Raw genomic sequence first — 25,235 nt, forward strand, 5'->3', positions numbered from 1 at the left:
CATATCACGTATGTCTAATGAAGCAGTATGAATAGTCTTCCCACCAGGACCTATATTCTCACCTTAGCTTCTGTGCAGAAACCCCAATAAACTCATTGGGTGATAATACTGAGCTTGGGTAGAATCATTTGTTTGGCCTGTTATTGTCCACTTGCTTATCCTTCTGGGGTAAGTAGAAATAGTCAACCCAGAAAAGGCCACGCAGCAGTCTTCATATTTGAAAAGACTGAGAAACAGTTGAGAGTGGGCACAAACTTGTTCACTTGCCACCATAGAGAGACAGTGGTATTAGCCCTGTGACCAAAATACTCTTTGGGAACCTAGAGGTTGACTTTACTCTTAACTGTGTCTACTCAGAACACCTTTGGCTCTAATGAAAAACTTTTATAGATAATTTTATTTAGGAGTTAGAAATGGAGTCGATATACCTTCAGAAGTGCCTGGGGACATGCCTAACTCAAGGCCTTGCAGAGGTGGCAAGAGTTCGCCCAATGGATCCAATCGAATATTTAGCCTTGTGGATTTATAAGTACAAGGAAAATGTGACCATGGAGCAATTGGTAAATATGGATCTCCTTTTAGGAAATTAGAAGAAAATGATAATTGGTTCATCTTGTCTATATTTTTATGTTCAATTTTGTTTTTTATTATAAAGATTTCTATTATTATATAAACACTTTGGACAATATGTGAATTTTGTAGAGAACAGAGAAAATGGAAAGAAAGCTTCAGTTTTAATTTTAAATATTTTCTTTCCAGTATTGTCTTTTTCTGACATGTTTGTCTGTAGATTGGTTTTCTTTTTCTACTTTTTTCTTTATATTCAACGTATAATCTTAATTGTTCATTCTTTGTTTGGCTAAAGCATAAAATTCCCCCAAATTGGTATATAGCTTCCAAATGAATAAATAATCATTTTATTAACCCTTATTTTATTGCTGGTAGTTGAGATGCTTCTGAGATTGCATATGTGCTGTTGCTTTTTACCAACTGCTAGAGACAGAGAGAGATGATTGAGTTGGAGCATGAGAGAGAATTAGCAATGATGGAGCAGGAAATGCTGGAGCGACTCAAAGCAGAAGAACTCTTGTTTCAGCAGGTGAGAAAAGAGCTCAACTGTGACTGAAGTTAACCCACATCCTGAAATACTCACTGGCTCTGGTCACTTAGACATTTCTCCCTAGTATCCCCATCCTTCTCTGCTGTAGAGGCAGTACCGAGAGGTAACTGGACAACCCAGGGTGTGTATTATTGTGGAAGCCAAGGATACAATAGTCAATAGCACCACTGCTGAGCTGGTTCTCATTCAAAGCCCAGACAATCAGTCCAGGAACAGTGATGAGGATGGGGTGTAGTGGGTAAGAAGGGGGATGGTGAGTGAGCATTATGCTTTGAGGGAGTTTGTGAGGGAAAGGGCAATGGGTTTTGTTTTGATTTAGGAACACATGGAGCACAGTGTGTGACATTAGAAAAATAGAAAAAAATGATCTAAAACCTTCTGTCCACATTAATAAGAGAAAATGGGTCTGGAAAACAAGTGGACGAGTCCTTCTTTTATTGGAGCTTGAAGACCAAGCATAAGTGGCCTAGGTATAGGTGGGTGTCTTGTCACATAAAGTTGAAAGCTGACTCAGTGTGACTGTTTCTATCTTCTTTAGAATCAACCATGACCACACACTTAAGAATCAAGTAATGAGGTAGGAAGGATGGAAAGAATGATGAAAGTTTGAAATAATACCTTAGGAGAATGGAAGAGTGGGTTGACCAAGCTTTATCTGTTGAGCATCTCTAACTTGAAAGTGTAAAAATGTTTCTAAATATGAAAACTTCTGTGTGCTCACATGGTGTCAAGGAGTGGAAAATTCCACACTGATAAACTTTGTTTCACATAAAAAATATTAAAATATGGTATATGATTACTTTTAGGTAGAAGGTAAAATGGAATTGAATTTCATGTTTAGCCTTGGGTGCCATACCTAAGACATCTTATTACAGATATGTAAATATCTCAAAAATATGAGATCTGAGCCACTTCCAGTCCTAAGCATTTCTGAAACAAGATACTCAATCTGGACGATGTAACATTTGGAAACAAAGCATTCATAACAGTGCTATTCACTGGACCTGTCCTTTTCTACTGCTGATTTATCTCTACTGAAGAGAAGCAGGAAGTCTCAGATGTTCTCTGTCCCTAAGACAATGGGTTAACTATGGAAATAGACTTCACTTTCTTTGATGCATCTACTTCACCCTACTGGAATAAAATTTAGTTACAGTAGAAATTAGGCATTTGCCTAGCCATGTTAGCCAGCAAAGCTAATCTGCTGTGTGTTGAAACCAAAGCATTTCATTTGCAGCAGGTGTGGAATGTGTGGTAACATTCTACATGTGATGTAATGGCTAATTAAAGAAGTGGATTGGGGGGCAGAAGTAGGTGGGAGAAGGGGAGCTGAACCAAAAGGGCTTAACAGGGAGTGGGTTAAGATGAGAAGTGGCTGAGTATTCTCTCGTGCTCTCTGAAGAGTCTGAGTTGGAGGCTGAGGATTTGGCTTCTTCCTTGAGGTCATTTTCAACTCAGCACTGATGCTTTCAAGGAGTAGCTGTGGGCACGTTGGGAACATCCTCTCCTAAACAAAAGCCATAGAAAAATCTGGGTACACCCCTACAATCCCTGCACTGGGAAGGCAGAGGCAGGAGAATCTGAAGTTCCAGGTCAGCCTGGGTTACATAGTGAGACTCTGTCAAAAAATAAAATAAAGCAAGCAAACAGAAATCAACAAAAGCTGAGAGAAAACTCTCAAAAGCATTTGACTTGTTTTTAGTGGACACCTGATATTGCTCCCAGTGTCAACAAATTGATCAGTGAATGCCAAAAAGAAAAAAAGAAAGAAAGAAAAAAAAAAAAGAAGGACATTACTGCTCTTAGGTATGGTGGAGGAGAAAGTTTATAGGTGGAGTATAGCCATATAGCCAGAGGCAGGGACATCAGTGAGAGTCTAGAGTGAACATGACCCTGAGCTGGGCCATGTGAGGAGAGGGGAGAGCCAGGAGAGTAGAGGGTAGACAGAAAAAGGCCTAGTAACCAAATGTCTGGATTCTATAGAGAAGGGCAGCTGAGGGAAAGACACCCCAATACCCCCGGACTAGAAAACTTTATAGTGTAGGGGGTGGAGTTTGCCAGCCATACTCTCTAACAGGTAGGGAATGAGGGATGCTGGGAGAACATGGTGGTCAGGTCCACTTTGATATGTTAGCTATTTGTCTCAGGTTTGAGACCTAACACCCAGCTTTCTCACTAAAAGTCCAACAATCTAAAAAAAAACTAATTTTTCAGGGGGACACATTTCTTTGAGTATATAAATCAACACTGTTCAAATGAACTCACATTGGCAAATGTCATTCCTCACTTTGAGAACAAATAAAATTACTTAGATATTTAATATTTTTTGCAAGCTTGTTTTAATTTTTATGAAGAAATTCTGCAGTGATAAGAGGAATCTTAAATTTTCTATTTTTAACATTTGCTTTCTTTTTTAAATTTAAAATATTATTGTGAGGGTGTATGTGTATGTGGTTTATACAAGGGTGAGAAGCAGAACATGTGTACACCATGGCCCATGTGTGGAGGTCAGAGGGCAACTTTGTGGGGTTGGTTCTCTTCTTCCTCTTTTACAGGGGTTATGGGGATGCAACTCAGGTTGTAAGGCTCACCAACAGTGCTTTTACCCACTTAGCTGTCTGATGACCCTTGACCTTTGCTTTCAATGTGAGTTAAGACTATTGTGATATGTGCATCATCTGTGAATGATGTTTGTTGCATTCTTTTAGTGCAGTGTCATTATATTGAACAAAACAAAATTGCATTTTACTATTGAGGTAAGAAAACATTTCATGCCCCATTTTGTCTTTAAAGTGTGTCAGTCAATAGCCATTCTTATTGTTTGTTTCTTTGTGACAAGGTCTCAATATATTAGCCCAAATCAGCCTCCAACTTCAGATTCTCCTGTCCTGAGTTCTTAAAAGCTGCAACTACCAGTGTATGTCACTGCATCCAGTTCCTTTGTTTTTGTGATGGCGTCTATATTTTAATTGCCACAGCATAGTGATATCATGATGCTCCAAACACTGTTGGTGTTCAGTGTTATCTGATTTGTAGTGTCACAGTGGCACCACATGTGACCTTTTATAATGACTGCTTTGCTCTTTCGTTGCCAGCAAAATGTAGTCACTGACAATTCACAATCGAATGAGCCCAGCTGCATCTCAACAAAGCTTTATTTACAGATCCTGGAACTTGAATGTTATATAACTTTCATATATCATTATTCCTTTGATTTCATTTTCCCTCAACCATTGCAGAATGTACATGATATTCTTGGCTTCTGAGCTGCACCCAAACCAGAGTTTATGCCATTTGGTCCACAGGCTTTATTGCTGATATCTATTCAGTGTGACATGCATGCTGGATTAGGACCAAGCATGCTGTTAATCAGCCGTGTTTACAGATACACACTTTCATGGTCATCAGACTGTTCTCACTCACTGCTTTGCATCCAAGATTTGGTTCTCTCCCAGCCAAACTTATAAAGATCTCATCTCAGAAAAATCACTCTAGTCTTATTTGTAGTTTTAAGAACAAAAGAGACACAACTGGACTCTGTATACACCACTTCCTACTTTTGGCAATTAAAGAAGTGTTCTTTTTTATGCTTAAGGAAAAAAATCGTTGTAGAAACTGAATATTATTTGAATATAATCATTTTTGTAGTTTTCCAAAATTTAGTTGGGGACTTAAAAGTGACACATAAGCAGGTTTGATGGTTCCAGGAATGTCAGCACTAGAGAGGTGGAGGCAAGAGGATCCTTACATCCCATCTGGGCTAAATAGGCAAGACCTGTCTAAAACACACACACACACACACACACACACACACACACACACACACACACACACACAGAAAGCATGGTAGAGTTGATGTCTAGCTATTGTTCTCTTACCACTGCCATATGATTTAAATATTTGTGACTCTTCAGCAGCAGCTGGCATTCCAACTGGAATTGGAAATGCAAGAAAAAGAGAAACAGGAGACAGAAGAACTCCAGAGAACTCAACAAGAATTAAATAAGGTAATTTTAAGTTGAGTGTTTGCTCCTTAGAAGCTTCTGGACTCTTCAGGCTCCTTCTTCCAGCCATGCCAGCAGAAAGACTCTAGGACCCAAACACCTGTTCCCATCACCTGTGGGACTTCAAGCCTCAGCCTTTCTGTCTGCTCCCCTGTTTCAAAACAGTGGTTGCAGCACAGTACCATAGGCATCAAGCAGGGAGCCACATGTGTGCCTTCTTGAGCCACAAGGGCTTCTAGAGGAAGACTGTCAATGGGTTTGTCAGGAGACAGCTGTTGTTAATTATGTTGGCTGATTTGAAGGTATTTGGATGGATGAGAAAGCAGTGTGTTGCTTTTCTTCATGTTAGATATGCCAAGAAAATAATTTACATTTTAAAAGTCTGTTCTTATGTTGATTTTCATATCCCTTATGAAAATAAACAGTGCAGTGACTTAGTTAAAAAAAAAAAAGCCAATTTTCATTGGCAATATGGATATAGAGTCAAATTTCTAGTTTAGCCAATATTTCCCGATATTTTGAAAATGTGTACCATCTAGGCCTGCTTTCTCAATGATTGTATTTATGGCTACTATCTCCCCTATCCAACTGCAACTCCCTTTATTGAATCCATAATTAAAACTGAAATCAGAAGCAAATTTTATCAAATATATTTGATATGTTTATTAGTGGGTTAGATGAGAAAAATCATTATTTGAAACATTTCTTTTTTCTTTCCGAGATAGGGTTTCTCTGTGTAGCTCCGGCTGTCCTAGAACTCACTTCATAGACCAGGCTGGCCTAGAACTCAGAGATCCACCTATCTCTTCCTCCTGAGTGCTGGGATTAAAGATATTTCTTTAGAGACATATAGGTGATGAACTGAATAAAAAGTGAGATAATGAAGGGTAAATTCAAATATCTGTGCCTAGTTTTAACATCCGGATACTTATGTTAGCTTGTGCAAAAGGAGCATTTGTTGAGTGTATATATATACAAGCTCGCTCAAATATTAACACTCCAGAGGGTCACACCCTTGTCTACAGATAGCAAGCCTGTGTGAACAGAGTCATCACAACTTTTATCCTTCCTGTCCACACTGACTTAGTGTTGCTCATCTTGATCCTGGAAAGTATCCCTGTCTCACTCACTACTCAGACTCTACTCATGTCCCTTGCTATAGCCTATAGACACACAGTGTAAACTATCGTTCTCAAAAATATTTGAAGAATCCTGAGTTGAATAGGGGCTGGATTCTGGGAAGTTTGCCTCAGACCCTTGGGAGTCAGAGAATCAAGAGCTAACAGGAATGTTTTCCCTGCTGTGGTCTGATACTGATTTCAGCCTCCCTCCTGGGGCTTTTGTTTGTGGCAAAGGATGAGGAACTTGAATCTTATTGGGTACTGGAGAGTCACATGTTGTAGCTCCCACCATGGTGAAGAAACATATTTTCTGGCTTTAGTTAAAAGAACTAGGGAAAAGGTTAGTGTCAAATATTCATCCTTATGGTGTCAGGTTGTGGTCCTTTAAGAATATAAACCACCTGGGGCTACTGTGTGGATTCAGGATAAGAACTTCCTAGAAAAGCCAGTATAGTGGTGCACACCTTTGGTCCCAGCATTCATGAGGCAGAGGTAGGAGAATCTCTGTGAGTTCAAGGCCAGCTTAGTTTCATAGCAAGCTTTGGTCAAGCCACAGATGTTCAATAAAACTTTCAAGAGACTATTTTGATTCCCAGGAGAAAACTGCCATTTCAAATCATTTCAAAGTGTCCGATCAAGTAAACAAAAACCCATGCTGATTATAAAAACACTTTTAGCTGTTTAAGTACCTCATCTATACATGTATCCCTAGCACAGCAGTAGAGTTTCTGTATAAACTAACTTGACTGTGGGAGGCTTACCCCTTTGTGTGAGGCCTACCCCTTTCTAAACAGAAACAAAAAGAGTGGAAACTTTTAGGAAGAAGTTGGAAAAGCTCCCCTAATTATAACACCTTCACTTAAGTTTTCCAGGGGCCACTGAGATCATAAAATTATATTTTAAGCTATCATAAAAAGTATTCAAATATATCTGAAGGTAAAACAGTAGTAAAAATTTCAAAATGCCTCTAATGTGATTGATTTGGTTTAGCTTTTAAAAATTAGTTATCTCATTTGTTCAGACTAGATAGATATTGATGGAGTAATAAAAACAATTCTAGTGTGAACTTACATTTAGCATTTACACTTTCAACATTTACATGTTTTACAGACTTCCATTCAACATTTATGCTTTTTACAAACTTATATATTCAAAAGGAAACACTGTAGGACTATTTTACAAATGTTAGCACATATCTAGAAGAGATTTCTTAGAAGAACTATTTACCAAACTTACATTCAAAAAGAAACTCTATAGAACTGCTTTATAAACTTTAGCAAACATCTTGAAAGAATCTCTTAACAGAACTAACTTATTTTCTTTCAATAAGACAGTATGCAAATCATGAGTTACCATAGTAAAAATTATAAGTGAACTCAACACTGCTTTATTTTTGAAAGTTTGGAGTTCATGGTCAGCTTTAATTTCATTCTGAAAGTTATTCCAGTTTTTCTGGAGGAGCATAATTGGAGCTGACATTTCTCGTTCCACACATTATACCAAACTCAGGCAGCAAGCAAGCTTCTGAGGGTACTATTTCCCCCTTCTTAATTTTTAAAGCCATGAGCTCTTTCCACTATGCCTTGTCCTTGAGGAAAATAAGAAATGCTTGTTTTATGGTCAATTTACCATCTTGCTTTTTCATAGCAAATAATTCCTACCTGACAGGCAAACTGTTTACCTGTTTCTCATTCCCAGGAGGCAAGTTAACAAAGCTTGTGGGCAGTGCAGTACCAAAGTATCTCTTTTATGGACTACATTTCCCAAACTGCCTTTCTCTATATGGTCACACTGTTATTGAACAAACAACATTTCTGGGTCCAGGAGAAAACTTTTGTTGACACAGTCTATATTCAAGCTTTTATTTTTACCACAGGAGGTTTTTGAGTCAAGATTTTGCCTTTTTACCATGGGAGATTTCTGTTCTCTCTGAGCTGGCATTGATAGGTGTATTTCCTTCACCTGACACTTTTTCTGGAGCAGGCCACATCCATCCACCTACACTCATTTGGACAGGTGCTTTGGTGCCAGAAGCAAAAACCTCTTGTGGCTTGCTCCCCTGCCTTTGTAGGTCAGTGTAAGAAAATGAAAGTACTTGAAATAAAGCTTTTTCAGTAAGATTTTCCCCCCTGGATAGATCCTCTGCTTGTCCCTGTTTGTCCCCTCCTCCAAGATGTAGAGTCCCTGGTGCCTTAGCTCAATTTCTCTGCTAACTGCTTCTACACCAGCAGCCCATCCTTGGGTCCTGCTCCATCTCTGCCACAGCTCCATCTTGTGGGATGCTGCCCCTGCTCAGCTTTGTGCCTGCACTTTCTCAGGCATAGGGGATTCTGGCTGCTGTTTTTACTAGCTTGAAGGAGAGACAGGACTAGCAAAGAGGATTTTCCATATTTCAAGAGGATTTTTTTATATGGGGGGGGGCTGAGACAGGGTTTCTCTGTGTAGCTTTGCACCTTTCCTGGATCTCATTCCATAGACCAGGCTGGCCTCAAACTCACAGAGATCTGCCTGCCTCTGCCTCCCGAGTGCTGGGATTAAAGGTGTGTGCCAGCACTGCCTGGTGGATTTTTGTTTTTATTTAGAGTAATTACAGGTGATTTTCCCATACTGATAGATGTTATTTTCAGGTGAATCTAATTTTGCCTTTACAAAAAGAAGACCTGAAAAGCTTTCAGGGTTTTAGAAAAAGATTTAACTAGGTTTTTTCCCAAGGTTCTGTCCTCCAAACTATTTTGATTGTACAGTGTTTTCATACAGTGGCAGCATCAGTGGAGTGAAAAGTTTTATTTCACTTACATCCACATATTAAGATCAATCCAGTGAGTCTATTAAATGGGTAACAGAATTTTTTAAGATATAAATTGAGGAAATACATGCACAATTACAGAACAGTGTAGACAGCACAAGTCATCCTCTGATCTGACCAGGAGCAAATCCACCTCACAGCCAGGAGCTGGGAGAAGGGGCTGTGTCCCTTCTCCAGTTCCTTATTGGAAGTCATGTACAACCACAGCAAGCACCACCTCCTTTGGGCCATATAGCCCAGGGTTATGGGCAGAGCAAATACTACTACATTTCTCCTTTTTGTCTAAGTAAGAAGTTTCTAATCTTAATGCAAACTATATACAATAAGAATGATTATGAAGTATTGTCCAGGAAAAAACAAAGGGTAATAACATAAACAAAATGGAACTACAACCAATAAGAATAATATCAAATAAGAAACATACTAAAATCCAGAGAAGTCTATGTAAATGGCACATTACCTGTATCATTTCAAAAGGTGTCCTATCCCAAAGAACCTGAATCTAGAACTTAATGTGTTCTAGCTAAGATACAAGAAGATTGTAATTATAGTTATCTAGTCTAACTAACTCTTTCAAAGACATGAGAAGGAACATAATAATTCCTGAGTAAACAGGAGATGGATGCAAACAACTTTTGGGAATCATGTGAGCCTAGACAGAGACAGCTGGCAGCCTGGATAGTCACCTAATGTTTCAGCATCATTGGTCCATTCAAATTGGCTATAGGCCTTAGAGTATCTGACAGCTCATTTTCAGAAACAGGTATTTTGGAAGACTCTTTTACCCCATCTTGGCAGAGTTCAGAAGTCACTTTTCCTTGTGTCCTGCTCATCCAGAAAGAACAGTATTTGTACTGTCAGCAGTTGAGGCAAGGGCACTTCTTTTCCCAGTAGGCTGCTTTGTGCCAAGAAGAAGAAAAACTTCCAAACAGAAATGTCTGAGAAGCCCAACATTCTCTGACAATCAGATCAGTGCTGCCAGGAGCAATATTGTCTCATGTCAACAGAATTCTCAGTTATCAAAACATTTAAATGCCATATTCTCTAGGTCTATGAAATGTTTGAAGATTACCTATCCATCTGACATATGTTTCTGTAAGTCTGAAGAACTTAACTAACATAACTACAGAAATGACAAGCATGAGTGACTACAGCTCAGTAAATCTTCTCTATTAATATAACTTAAGGTCTAAGGCTTCACATAACAAGATAAACAGTCTGTAAGCAGATGTACCATATAAGAACAATGACCTCAAGATTGTAACAATACACAAAATAGCTTAAACACAGGAATGTATATATAGTGCAATATACAATGTGACAATAATCCTAAGTATGTATCAAAATGCAAAATATCCTAAACAGAGGTAGAACATACATACAGTATGACAAATATAATTTTACATTTGTATCAATATACAAAATACTTCAAACAGGAGTAGGAATATGTGTACAATACAACAAATATAGTTTTGTGTTTGTATCTATATACAAATTATCTTAAATAGGAATATAAGAATAGTTTACATTTGTATCAATATATAAGAATCCACATCAGTGCAAATTATCTAAGGCTGATATTTTACTGAATTAGTTTACTAGTAAATACAATAATTACCTTAATAGCCTATACTTATCCATTACCCTTTTTCTTTTCTAAAAATGAATACTGAGTTCAAATTTTATTGTTCCACACCCAACCGTACAGCCATTCATCCTTAACCCTGAGAAAAATGAAACATTTTGGAGAGGGGTGTCATTTTATTATAATTATTTTCTGCTGTTTATGGGGCAATGGTATCTCTGTGGGGTCCTATAAGAAAGCTTAGATTGTTACATTTCAATAGGGCTAGCAATAAGTCTGCAGCCAGTCTCAGAAATGAATAAGATTGTTTGAGATTCTGGCTAGAAGTGTAGTATGATGGACCATCTATTTCATCTTAGAACTGTCCTGAAGTGTTTTCAGTCCAAAACTGATCATTGAGTAATGTTCTTAGGTGCCATGACATCTTTCTAGACTAAGTAGAGTTGTTGTTGTGGGGCCCCATGTTCCTTCCAGAGGCTTCAGAGATTGCTATTGGGAAGAGTTATTTTAATTGTGGAAAAGTTGAACATTATTAATATCAAAATGAAAAGTTTGGATTTAAAGATGATATGATATGTAAGAAAGAATTCTCTGAAGCAAGGAAAATCATGGAAAGAAATAGAATCTTGATGACGGTGGTCCCTTTTTATTGGTTTTCTTCTGTCCCACAGCAGACAGCTCTTCTGATATGAGACAGAATCTCTTAACTTTTTCTTTTAGCAATATGCTTGGGTTTAGAGAAGGAGGGAGCCAAATTCTAACTCCAAAGTCAGCTTGATATATAATTGAATTGGAACCACAACTTTTCTAGAGTTAAAGAGATATAGATGTTAGGCAGTGAGATATTACCCTGTATACATTGGTTCCAGTAGATTCTTTCCTTCTGCTGTAGACGTCTGGATATCCAAAGTGTTACAATTTCTTGAAGATGGGTAATCCTATTATCCTGTAAAGACAAAAAAGAACCTTGCCCCAACCCATGTTTGTTAAGTTTTTTTTTTTACAACTTATAGAGGTGCCACATTGGTAGATGAGCTTTTACTTCTCTTCATCAAGGGGTTTCTCTTGTCTGAATCAAATTTTTATGAATTTTGTTGGTATCCATAGCTTTTTTTCTCCTGTAGAAACAAAAGAAAAACCTTTCCCCCAACATAGAATGTATCCTGGTTTCCATTCTGAGGTCAACACATCTTTGAAATAAATCAGTTGGTTTAGCTCAGAAGTTTTTCAGTTGTCCAATGTCTCTCCAAAGCTGTTGTTCCTTTCTCACCAGCCTTGAGAAAATTCAAGGTTAATAAAGCATTATGCAGTGTATTTATAGGAGTCTTTGTTACCTGTTGATGTTTATTTAGCATATTCTTTAAAGTTTGATTGGATCTTTCTATTACTGCTTGGCCTGTGTATAGCTGGAGTTTTCTCCAGTCTCGCTTGGGTCTGCAGCCACTCAGACCCAAATAAACACACAGAGGCTTAATTAATTAAAACTGTATGGCCTAATGGCTCAGGCTTCTTGCTAGCTATATCTTACCTCTTAAATTAACCCATTTCTATAAATCTATACCTTGCCACATGGCTTGTGGCTTACCAGTATTTTTATATCTTGCTTCTCATGGCGGTGGCTGGCAGCATCTTCTGACTCAGTCTTCCTGTTCCCAGAATTCTCCTCTCTGCTTTTTCCCACCTATACTATACTTCCTGACTGGCTACTGGCCAATCAGTATTTTATTTATCAACCAAATCAGAGCAACACACATTCACAGCATATAGAAAGACATCCCCAGCACCTGTGGGATTGTGTGGTATACCTGTAACATGCGTGATATTATAATAAGCAAAAACCTTTCTCATTTTATTTGAGACATATGCTGTGACATTATCAGTCTTAATTTGTACAAGTGTTCCCATGATGGCCATAACTTCTAATAGGTCTGTAATCACAGAATCAGCATTTTTAGAACTCATAGAAGTTGCTCACTGAAATCCTGAATGGGTGTCAATGGTATGGTGCACATACTTTAATCTTCCAAATTCTGCGAAATGAAACACAACCATCTGCCAAGTTTCATTTCTTTGTATGCCTTTTGGATTGCTTCCTGTGGGTAATGGAGTTAGGTTACAGAAGAAACAAGTAGGATATTTTCTTACAAATTCCCTACTTCTGATGATTTCTATAATTGTATGAACAATGAAGTTAATTATGTATTATCAGGAATAATTCCAGCAGTTTCAATATGTAAAACAACTCTCTGTATATTGAGAGTCAGTGACTATATTGAGAGGTTCTATGATCTCCATCAGTACCATAAGAATGGCATACAGTTCTTTTTATATAGAGTTGTGTGAACTTTGAACCACTTAAGTCTCCCAATTTGTATCCTGATTTCTCTGATTTATTTGCATCAGTATAGAATATGAGGACTCCAGAAATTGGCTTATGCCATGCAATGTGAGGGAGGACCCATTCAGTTCTCTTTATGAATTCTATTCTTGTGCTTTTGGGATAACAGTTGTTAATCTCTCCCAAAAAGTCACTTCAGGCTCTTTGTCAGTATTCATTATCTTTCCATAGCAAGGAAATTTCCTCATTAGTTACAGGTATTATAATTTCTGCTGGGTCCATTCCTGTCAACTGGCAAAGTCTTAATTTTCCTTTTTGAATCAAATCAGAGATTTTTTTTTTTCTACAAAGTTTCTTATGCAGTTTATGTAGTAGAAATATCCATTCTAATATAACATCTTCCCTCTGCATCAAAATCCCTGTGGGGGAATGTCTGGAGGGGAGTATGACCAGAATGCAGTTAAGTTCTGAATTCACACAATCCACATGCACTTCTCATATTTTCTTTTCTACTAGAGCCAATTCTTTCTCAGCTTTGGCTGATAATTCTCTTGAATTCTATTGTTTAAGTCTTTGTCCCCTTTTAGAGTATTAACCAAATTTTTAGTCCATCTTTAGGTATTCCAATGATACCCTGTTAGTTGGAAATGCTTTCTAACAATTTTTAAAAATCATTAAGAGTCTGTAATCAATTTCTCCTGAGTTGTACCTTTAGGGGTCTAATTTTATTGCAGCTCTATCTTATATCCTAAGTAATTAATAGAATCTCCTCTTTGTATTTTTTCAGGAGCAATTTGTAGTCCCCAGTGAGGCAAAACTTCCTTTACTTCTTCAAACATGCTTTCTAAGCTATCTAACTTTGGGTCAGCTATTAAAATATCATTCATATAATGATAAATTATGGATTGTGGAAATTTCACACAAATTATCTCCAATGGTTTTTGCACAAAATATTGATATAGGGTAGGGCTGTTTAACATTCCCCGTGGGAGGACCTTCCATTGATATTTCTTGACTGGTTGGGAATTGTTATAATTAGGTACTGTGAAGGCAAATTTTTCTCTATAATTTTCTTGTAAAGGTATGGTAAAGAAACAGGCTTTTAAGTCAGTAACTACTATAGGCCATTCTTTGGGTAGCAGAGAGGGCAAGGGCATCCCAGTCTGTAGAGAGCCCATATCCTGAATTACATTATTAATAGGTCTCAGATATGTCAGCATTCTCCAATTGTCGAACCTTTTTCTAATAACAAATACAGGAGAATTCCAAAGTTGATAGATTCTTCTATGAGTTGAGCATTTAACTGCTGTTAAATCAGCTGTTCTAAATCTTGTAGCTTGTAGGTTTATCAGTTATCCATTTTAAAGGTAAGACTGTTGGCACTTCTGAGAGTTCAACAGACTGAACAGTTGGTGACTTTTTTATAGTAAGTATAGAAACATGCATTGGTCTGTATCCCCTTTCTGAGATTGTAGGAATTTTAATCTGAGTATTCCACTGCTGTAACAGATCTCATCCCCAAGATTCTCTGCAACATTTGCCATATATGGCTTCAGCCTTCCTCTGTCTTTCTGGCCCTATGCATTCAAACCCATCTTGAACTCTGTTTTATGTGAGATAGGGATTTCAATTCCTAGAGCATTACTTCTAGGAGCACCCCATGTACAGTTTTTACTTATATGACCTGGTGTACCACAGTTAAAGCATTTGGTATCCTAGGGCCTTCTTCCACCTCTGGAAATTGCTTCTCCTGTCCAAGCCTCATTATTATGGTTAAGAGACTCAACACTGATAGTATAATGAATCCATTCTTTCAAAGGAGCTGATCTGACCTTTAATGACATAAGTATTCTTTTGCATTCTGTTTTAGCATTGTCAAATGCCAAGGACTCAGTTAATACTTTTCTTAACTCTTTATCTGACACAGCTTTTGTTATAACTGTGGTCAGCTTATGTAATAAATCAGTGAAAGGTTCTTGTGGTCCTTGGAATGTTTTTGTGTATACTTCAGATGGTTTTCCTGTTTCTGGAATTTTCCTCAAGCATTTAGAGCTGCTGTATGGCACAGGGATATTTTATGCTTATCATAAGTGGCTTGTACATTCCTATCAGTGAAACATCCCTCACTAAGGATTTGATCTTAGGAGAGCTCAAAACCGCTGATCTTACCTTGTTGTTCTAGATTCCTTGCCTCCTTTTTCAACCAGTTTATCCATTGCAACTGCTGGCTATATTCTAGAACAGCTGAAATTAATGGATTCCAGTAGTCGAGTATGATTCTATTTGAGGTAAACCACGAATTTAACATTTGTCTTACAAATGTTGAGTGTATGCCACATGTGACTGCCATTTCCTTCATATTTTTTAAAATCTCTAGTCAGAATGGGTTGTAATATATATTCTACATATCACTCAGGATGTCTATCATCTGCTGGCCTCTCACGGATAAGCCATTGTATAAGAATTATTTGGAGATGTTATGAGCTGTATGGTCTTGCCGTTCTGCTTATTAGGTTCCTTGTCATTTTCACTGAGAGTTTCTTCCAGGGCTTGCAGACAAGCATCTAGAGTCTGTCCCAGTGAGTGAACCTCCTCTGTTGCAAGGGATTCTAGATTTCTCATGGAATCGTGCAGCCTTTTATGTTCTTCTGAAACACATGATTCCATAGACCTTATTTTATCAGTTAATGATAATCTTTCTTCCTTATAAAGTGTCTGAGCAGTGACAACATCACCTGGAGAGCTATTGTTCTATCCACTAAGTATTCCTATTTCTTACTAATAAAACCAAATCAGCCTGTACATTTATTGTTAATGGACTGAATTTCTTGTAGTAAATTAGGAAATTCCAAATAAGGAGCCTGTCATGTAAGTCTTTATTACTACCTTGTAATTCCTGTTTAGCAGATTCCAGAGGAAGAATCTATTTATTCAAGTATTTATTAGTACCTTGTAATTTTGGGGTAGCAGTTTCCAGAGAAAGAATCGTTTCATGTAAGTCTTCATCGCTATCTTGCAAAGCCTGTTTCCCAATAATGACTCATTTTTGTTATTATTATTAAACTTATTTTTCAGTGCTATGTGAATTATTATGGTAAATGCTAAAATGATGTATGCCAAATATGTCCCAGGAAGGTTATATATTTCCTGAAAAATCTCATTTGTCATACAAGTAAAAAAATTCTTAAATCCTTGTGAAATACTATTTTCTGCCATGTTTTGAGAAATATTCAAAAATTGTAAAGGAAATTTTATTAATTTGTTTATTTATTAATCAGTTTTAAAGTGTAAAATTATCAAGTATTCTTACCTGGCTTCCTTTGTATTATCATCCTTGCAATGGTTTTTGGGTGTAGTAGCACTGTTTGGCTAGCAGGTGTCACTGGTGTGTAGTGCTAAAACAGGTCTGGTGCAAGCCAACTGAGGTCCCGAATGGCTTTTGTGAATTTAAATGCACACCCAGGCAACTCTTGAGTACTAGGTAGGGTTGCTGGGACTACAACAGCTTATATACAACAATGAGGCAAAATACCAATAAGCTAGAAGAGTTCAGGCACAATCACACACCTGGAAGTAGTTGCCTGTCTGTTTGGTGCTATGGTGCTGGTGAAGGCAAGCAGGGGTGGCAGATCCCTGGCCCAGGACACAGAAGCTTGAGCCACTGGGGAGAGGATTCACAGAGGTGTTGTTGTACCCCCTGGGTAGCTGAATGCCATGGAGTCCTGATCCACTCCAGAGCTGATGGCAGGCAGGGGTGCGGCACTGGGACTCGACTCTGCTGGAGTGGTGGAAGCGGGTGGGTGGGTGGGTGGGTGGGCATGTGTGCTCTTAGGGGCAGAGCATTGCATCCCAGGGTGTCTTAGAATTGGCAGCTGCTACACTGAACAATTTTAAAATTAAAGGAACAGTCTGCTGGTAATCTCTAAATAGTTGGGGAACTGTGACCCAATATTATCGCTAAAAGCACAAAAATAGAAAGGCATCTAGTGCTGCACTGTGAGTTACCTGGCCAGAGAGTGATTGACTTACACACCTCATAAGCTGCCTGGTCTACAGGCGCTGGGCTGCTGTATGTAGTTATTCACCTGAGTAGGGGCCAGGCCCTTCCTGGGAGGTTGGGCTGCATGGGCTCTGCAGGGCAGAGAAACTCACCATCAGCTGCCCACATATTTTAGGGTTTGGTCATGCAAGTAGCTCCAGTAGGGACACGAGGGACTCAGATCCATGTGGTTGGGACCAAGTAACTCTCAGGTACTATTGTGGTTGAGCTGCAGTGAGCACACAAGCCTGTGAGCCTAGCTGCTGCTGCTGTAGCTGCTGCAGTCACAAGGTACAGGGAATCTGTGGTCTTTTTGTCACATGGGTGTCACTTATTAAGATCAATCCACATGAGTCTATTAAGTGGGTAACAGAATTTATTAAGATATACATGGAAGAAAAACACAATTACAGAAAAGAGTAGATAGCAGAAGTTGTCCTCTGATCTGATGGGGAGCAAATCCACCTCACAGCCAGGACCTGGAAGAAGGGGCTGTGTCCCTTCTCTATCTCTTTATCAGCCGTCACAAACAACCACAGCAAGCATTGCCTCTTTTGGACCATATAGCCAGGTTTGTGGATGGAGCAAATACCACTACATCCACCCCAGGGGAAATTCTTTCCTCCACAGCTCAGGACTTAAATCTAAGCTGTCACAGGCAACTTTTGGGAGTCTTATAAGAGTAGACAGAGACAGCTGGCAACCTGAACAGTCATCCAAAGTTCTTCTGTAAAGTTGGGGCACCTGTCTTCAGCCCACAGGTCTAGAGTCTCTCAGTTACTTCTCTCTGTGTCCTGTAGAATGTCTGGCAGTTTCCTCTGTGAAGCAGGAACCTGAAAGACCATTTTGCCAAGCAAAGTTCAGTGGTTACCATTCTATGGGTCCTGCATGTCCAGTCGATCAAGCAGTCCAGGCAAGAACAGTTTCTTGTCCAAATGGCTATTTTTGCCAAGGTGAAGATACACTTTATATAGAATGTCTTCAATGCCCATCCTCCTCTCAGAAGTAAATTGGTGCTGCCAGGAGCAGACATGTCTCATTGTCCAGAAAGTCTAAATTTTAAAAAACATTTTAAATGCCATATTCTGTAGGTCTTTGAAGTATTTGAAGATTACCTATCTATCTGAATATATCTATGTATACCTAGAAGACTTAACTAACATGGCTACAAGTATGATTATCATAGATGACTAATTATTAATCTATTCCTTAATTGTCCATTACAATTTTAAATGAGCTATACAAACATAATACCTTAAACAAGAGTAGAAATATACACACAGTATAACAAAATGAAGTTTAAACTTGTATCAATAAACTAAAATCTATACCAATGTAAAACATTTCAAACAAGTTGTTGTTTTTTAAAAGTACGTTCATTAATCTACCCTTTCATCCTATCATACCTAAACTATCCCCTTTTCTTCTTTAGAAAGAAATTGCATTCATAATCAACCTGTTTTAAATAAAAATATTGGTTTTTCTCTGTCCCACACCAAAGGCTCTTCTGATTTGGAACACAAGAATTTCTTAACCTTTTCTTTTAGCAATATTCCTGGGTTTAGAGAAGGAGTGAGCCAATTCCATTTCCAAAGTCAGCTTGGTATATTTGGCAATTTGGGTGTAGCTTCTCTTACTACTTCCTCCTGGAGGGGGTTGCTCTATTTTATGGAGACATAAAGAAAATTTTAGAATTATGGAGTAGTTCGTGAGGGTGTATCGTCAGAGCCAGTTGCCTTGAAACTGTTCTGGATGTTGCATCATCTAGGCCATTGTGTCATTGGAGACTTTTCAGGTGGTCTTGGTTGGTCAAACCTGATGTATCTTAATCTGGAACAAATCCATAGCCTCTTGCTTTCTGTGGAAACAAAAGCAGAGACTCCTTTCTAAAGCAACATACCCTTACATCCAAATTTTGAAGTCAAGGTACCTTTACTTAAACATATTGGTTTAACTCAACAGCCAGCTTTTACGATCAGATGTTTTTCTGCAGTTAAAAATCCCAAAGACAACACAATCCAGATTCTCTGTGTAGTATCCATCTTTACGTGGCTTATTTTTTATACTACCTTTACTGTCTCTTTAAAGACTTTATTTTTAAAAACTATTTTTTTTTTTGTTTGCTTTTTTCGAGACAGGGTTTCTCTGTAGCTTTGGAGGCTGTCCTGGATCTTGCTTTGTAGACCAGGCTGGCTTTGAACTCACAGAGATCCACCTGCCTCTGCCTCCTGAGTGCTGGGATTATAGGCATGCGCCACCACCACCTGGTGGGTCTATGCTTTTATCAAAGTAGCATGTAGCCCAGAAACCTCTTTTTTTTTTTTCTAAACTATATCCAACACACAGCATAGTGTGCAGCTTGGAAACACCTCTGTGTAACATAGCATAGGTCAAGTCGGCACACATGCCACGAACCCACCATAGAGTAGCTCAAATCCACAGGCTGCTGCTAACTTGAGAGAGACAACTAGGAAGCTGCGTTTAGCTCCATTTTAGAATCTTTTTTTTTTCTCAGATTTTAGGCAGAAACTCTTGCCAACCCATTGGGTGCCATTTGTAGCTAGAGTTTTCTTTTTGTAGTTAGAGTTTTTCTGCCTGGCCCACAGTCAGGATAAATCTCTCTTACCTGCCAATCCCACAGCCACTCAGACCCAACCAAGTAAGCACACAGAGACTTATATTGCATATAAACTGTATGGCCATGGCAGGCTTCTTGCTATCTAGTTCTTCTCTCTTAAATTAACTAATTTCTATTAGTCTATACCTTGCCACGTGGCTTATGGCTTACCACTTCCTTACATCTTGCTTGTCATGGCAGCAGCTGTAGTGCCTCTCTGCCTCAGCCTTCTACTTGCCAGAATTTTCCTCTCTGCTTGTCCCACCTATACTTCCTGGTTGGCTACTGGCCAATCAGTGTTTTATTTATTAACCAATCAGAGCAACACATTTGACATACAGAATATCCCACAGCACAAAAGTTTTTATGGGAATCTTTTTCTGCTCATTTTTTTCATCTTTGATAGATTTTTCTGATTCTTCCCTACAAGTATGCATTTGTAGTCCCATAGTTAGAAATCAAGGACATAGTTTCTCTGTCTTGTTGCTTATTTTATTCTACCTTACCCTAAGTTTCTTTTTTACCCAATATTCCTAATTCTACTCTTATTCTAAATTTCTTCTTACACTATATTCCTATATTCTACCTTACATTTTTTTCTTAATTTTTATAGATAGGAATCAAGAGAGAGAAAAAAAGGAAATAGACCCAGATAGAAAGAAATACACACTGCAGGTTCACTTTCCAACTTTGGCATTCTGCCACCTAATTTTCACTCCTGAGAATAAAATACCATTGCCTTTATATTTTAATTCCTTATCAGGCATGCCTCCTTATACCTGTGACACTCCTTTTGCCAAGTCCCTGGTTCTTATTGACACTCCTTTTTCCAAGTCCCTGGTTCCTATTCTTGGTGCCATCTATGGGAGGCCAACTGGGAGACTGGCTCCCACATTTTACTCCAGGGTACTCTTGAGGAGGAATAAGAGATTTACACAGAAGGATAGAAGTGAGAGAAACAGATAGAAATACAGGAAAGTCTCAGGAGGGTCTGGATCCTTATCCACTGGCCCCTCTTTTCTCTTTTAAAGGGCTATTTATAGGAGTGCCAAGGGGTGTAGCAAAAGACTTCTTCCTAGCTCAGCAAAGTGTAGATCCTTCCAATCACCTAGAAACCGTGCACATGGTCAAGCAATCCTTTAATGCAGCTTTGCTGGGTAAAGCAAACCCAGAACTCAGTAGGAAACCTTTGTGAGCCTCCACAGAGGGGTGAGGACTACATTTATCTATGAGTACAAAGACAAATACTTAGAGTGTAGTTAGGGATTATGCAGGTTTAGTAAAGTGGTTGTAGGTTCCCCTTCAAGATCCACCAATTTGCTTGACCTGAGTAGTTACCTAGGTTTCCAGTACCAAGCATAATGCCACTCTTGTTAACCAGATCTTAAGTCCAATTGGAGAGTTCTTGGTTACCACTAAGGTAGGCATGCTACTGCACCCTTGGGGTTATGGTGCAATGCTGGTTGTTGCTGTGGTTCATGGGCATCATAACTGACTAGGACTATTGGTTGCTTTGTTTCTTTGGAAGCTCTCATGGCACCTTCTGTTATCACCAAACTCACCCTCAGAGAAAAAGACTCTCAAGTCAGTTTCAGCTCAGGGCTCTGTCTCTGAAGTATCTTAGCACAGTATCTTCAGCAACTGAGATTTACCTTCCACCTTTAGTAAGCCTATTTTGAAAGAGTTTTATTTAATTTTAAATAGTTATCTCTTATTAGTATATAGTAATAAATGAAACTGGTCCATTGTTTTGTATATACTATATTCTGATCACTCCTTAGAAACTGACATTGTTTTTACTGTTAAACAAATCACAGCACTTTATAAAAATAAAAATTCCTGAAAACGAAACATGGAATAAAGATGAAAATATTTTTTTTTTCTAGGAGATGAGCATGGATGGTACAGCTAGGGGTGAGGAGTCCATACTGTCAGAGGTGAGAAGGAATGTGTGTTATGTGAAATGAATACATGTTTTAGAATAGAAACTTGATTTTTTTGTATCAGTGGCTAAAGTCTGAATAAGGGCACTGTCAATACTGCTGGTCTAGGATGGGCATAGTGGTGCACACATGATCACAGTGCCCGAGGCGGGAAAGTTGTGATTCCTGGCATGCCTAAAGCTACATAGTGAGACTCTGTTTTAACAAACAAAAGCAAACCCTAAAACCCTATAAAAGTGACAGTCCAAATGGACATTCTAATGATAAGTTGCAGGTGTATGGTGCTTTGAACTAACCCTCAAGGTGGATAAAATTTGGACATGCAGCATGTACTTGTATATTTTGAAGCACATAGAATTACTTACAAATATGCATTTTGAAATTCTAAATGCATTAAAAATAACTTCTTACTAGAATTCTTTTGTTACTAGGCATTGGTGAATTCTACTAATTAACCATGTTGAGTTTGGGTGCAATTAAGAAATTTTGTATCAAAATTGCAAGAAAAAATAGCATGTTAATTTTGAAGGCATGTGAAAGTAAAAGCTGATTTTTATATGACTGTAGGAATCAGTGGACTCAGGCAAAACCTTGGCTGAAATCAGTGATCGCTATGGGGCACCTAACCTGAGCAGAGTGGAAGAGCTTGATGAGCCAATGTTATCTGATGTAAGTATCAAGGTGTGTCATCCCAGAACAGATTATGTCTTGTGTTGATAAAGTCTAGTATATCTGAAGTGGGTTGGCAAATAGTGCTTTTCCTTCTTACAAAGAAGACCGAATGTGTGTATGCTAACCAAGTTTTTAAAAATTTTACCTTTATGTGTCTGAGTATTTTGACTGTATGTATATAAATGTGTGCCATATTTGTGCAGTGCCAGTGGAGGCTGGAAGAGGGTACCAGATGCCCTGGGACTGGAGTTACAGAAGTTTGGGAGTGCCATATATGTGTGCTAGGATTCAACCTCAGCTCCGTTAGAAGAACAGCCGGTGCTCTTGACTGTGGAGCCACTTGCCTAGCCCCATTAACCAGAGTTTTAACTGGTTCTTTGCCTGTCAATGAGCTGGCAGTGCCATATCTCTATTTACATCTATAACATCCTATCTGCCTAGGCTTCTATCTATATCCAATCATCTGTATGTGTATTTTGCAGTTAGATTTTGGAACCATCAAAACCTCTTAAAAATATATGTGTGAAATATTTTTTTGAAACACACAATCCTTAAATTCAATAGAGGAAGAACCATTTAGGCTCTTTGGAGCCAACTCTGGAAACATATAAACAGTTTAATGCAAACAAAGGTTTTTATAGTACGCAAGTGAATGTGTTTATTTAACAAGCATGTTTCGATGTCTGTGTGTCAGGCATTGTACCAGATGTAGTGGGCAATAAGGCAGTTTTTACCTCATGGAGTTTCTTGCCTAGAAGAAAAATACAACCAGAGCAGGTTTAGTGTTTATCACCAGAATGACCAGGAAATCTACTGCCCATACCAGTGTAGATTATGACTGAAAGAAGAGCCATGAATAGCTCACTCAGATCAGCAGGCACGTTGTCCTACCAGGAGGGCAATGTGAGGGCTAATCTTGGTTGTCAGCTTGATACATCTGGACATGAATTTGAATTGCCTCAATCAGATTAGCCTGTAGGCATATCTGTGGGGGTCATTTTCTTGATTGCTAATTGATATAGGAGAGTACAGCCTACTGTAGGCTTGGGCTGAATAAGAAATAAGGAAAGTGAGGGAATGAGCCAGTAAATAGTGGTCTGGCCTGGTCTAGTCTTCTATGGAATCTGCTTCAGTTCTTGCCCCAGCTTCCTTCAGTGATGAATTGTGATCTGGAAGTATAAGCCAAATAGCCCGCTCCCTTCATGTTCCTTTGGCCATGGTGTTTGTCTCAGCAACAAAAAGAAAGTGAACTAGAAGAGGCACATCCTGTTACTTCATTCTGTGGGCACTGAGAGGACAGAGGAACCTGGATATAGAAAGAATTCCAGGCAGAAATCATAAGAAGGGAAAAAACCCAGGTAGGAGAGAGAAAAGAATGGTACTTAGGGAAATGAGGGAGGTCAGGAGACAGTTGGGGCCAGACCCTGAAAGGACTTGTAATTCCTGCTCTGGGCCCCAGACATTTTTCTTCAGGCAGTGGGAGAATTATCTCATCAGAGCTGCACTTTAGAAAGAGCATCTGACTACAGCCTGGGAGGAGAATGGGGAAGTAGGTATGAGTAGATTTGGTAGTAATCCAGAAAGAGCACAGATGCTAACTGAGCTAAGGGAGGGATCAAGGTGTTAAGGAGAGTGTACAGAGTGAGAAGGCCTGCAGGCTGGACTGGGAGAAACCACAAGGAATTGCAATATTGAATGGTAGCTCTTGGAAGTAGAGAAAAAGATGAATTTAGGAGTTTTCAAGAGCTATTCACAGCAGGGAGCTACAATCAATGAACAGTTCCATTCCTTTGAGTCCTGGGTCATTGGGAAGGGCCTATAAGAGACCAAGCAAGGAGATTTGAAACTAGAGAAGGCAAAAAGCATTCAAACAGCCCAGGGTTTGAGTTGAGCTACACAGAGCTAGGAGCATGGTAAAACTTAAAGGCAGGGAAGTAGAAAGTGTCAGATCACATGTGCATGTCACTTAGACAGATGGGACTTAGGAGCAGAGAAAGTTATTGGGAGCATATAAGGATTTTTATCGGGTGGAGAGTTGGAGTGGAGCAGGTATTCAAAGGGAAGACCACATGACAGTGGTTACTGTCATCTGTGTGCAAGATGACCAGGGCTAGAGAGCACAGAGGTGACCAGCATGGACTTGAGTTTGGCTCAAGAGATGGAGAGAGGGTGCCAAGAATGAATCCTAGCCTTTTGTCTTGAGCAGCTGAGATGTGAGTCTTATCATTGGATGAGTTGATGAACATAAAAGAGGAAGAAGGTTTTTGAACAGGGAGGCTTTAGTCATGAAGATGTTGAATTTCAGGTGACTCTGAGATATGCACATGACCCAAACCCACTTTATTTGGTAGGGATGGGAGGGCCATGCAGAAGATTCAAATTCAGCAGCCAGTGTGTTCACTGAGCCAGGGAAGGGAGCATGCTGTTGAGGAATGAATGCAATGTGTGAAGGTCCATCTATGAAGGAACCACTAGAAATTCCACTAAGAGGTGCCTGAACTGGAGACATGACTACACCCTTGAATGCCAAGGCTCACAATCAACAGGACAAGGGTTCTGCTCCCAAAGGGAGTAGCTCTGGAAAGGTTGTGCCTCTTAGGAAGGATGAGAAAGACAAGGATAAGACTTAATTTGGGAACATGAGGTATAATTATATACTACTTGGTACTCTTCTAAAATAACCTGGAACTCAGAAAACTTCCTTTACAGGATCACATTGATATTACTTAAGCTCTGTTTTCTTTTCTTTGTGTCTTTTCATTGTAGTAAAGTTTATTTACCCTGTATTTTTCTTTTAGGTTGCATTAAACATTGATCAAGATTTGTAGGACCAACCAACTGCAAAGAATTATTTTCTACCTGTTTCAAACTTCAATCACAAGGGCCCTAATAAGTATTTTCTTCCTCCAAACGTGAGCTCTACTCTCCCCGGTTAACTTTATAAATGGGATTCAAGGGTATCCTTAAAATACAGTTTAGATTTTTCAGTA

The 25,235-nt window shown here is 38.8% G+C and overlaps 1 protein-coding gene across 2 annotated transcripts in view; it reads left to right on the forward strand.

Annotated features, from left to right (window-relative positions):
• The window catches only part of Dydc1 (DPY30 domain containing 1), a 27,127-nt gene extending 1,892 nt beyond the window's left edge, over nt 1-25,235 (forward strand). The window contains exons 2-7 of one of the 2 annotated variants that reach the window (XM_036198566.1): nt 391-560; nt 998-1,099; nt 5,035-5,127; nt 21,517-21,567; nt 22,141-22,242; nt 25,044-25,235. In XM_036198566.1, the coding sequence (XP_036054459.1) occupies nt 414-560; nt 998-1,099; nt 5,035-5,127; nt 21,517-21,567; nt 22,141-22,242; nt 25,044-25,073 (525 nt within the window). In that variant the 5' untranslated portion in view covers nt 391-413 and the 3' untranslated portion in view covers nt 25,074-25,235. The remainder of the gene's footprint in view (nt 1-390; nt 561-997; nt 1,100-5,034; nt 5,128-21,516; nt 21,568-22,140; nt 22,243-25,043) is intronic. The other variant, XM_036198568.1, reaches the window with a different exon arrangement.

The sequence above is a fragment of the Onychomys torridus genome, chromosome 9 (genome assembly GCF_903995425.1).
Source record: "Onychomys torridus chromosome 9, mOncTor1.1, whole genome shotgun sequence".
NCBI lineage: Eukaryota > Metazoa > Chordata > Mammalia > Rodentia > Cricetidae > Onychomys > Onychomys torridus.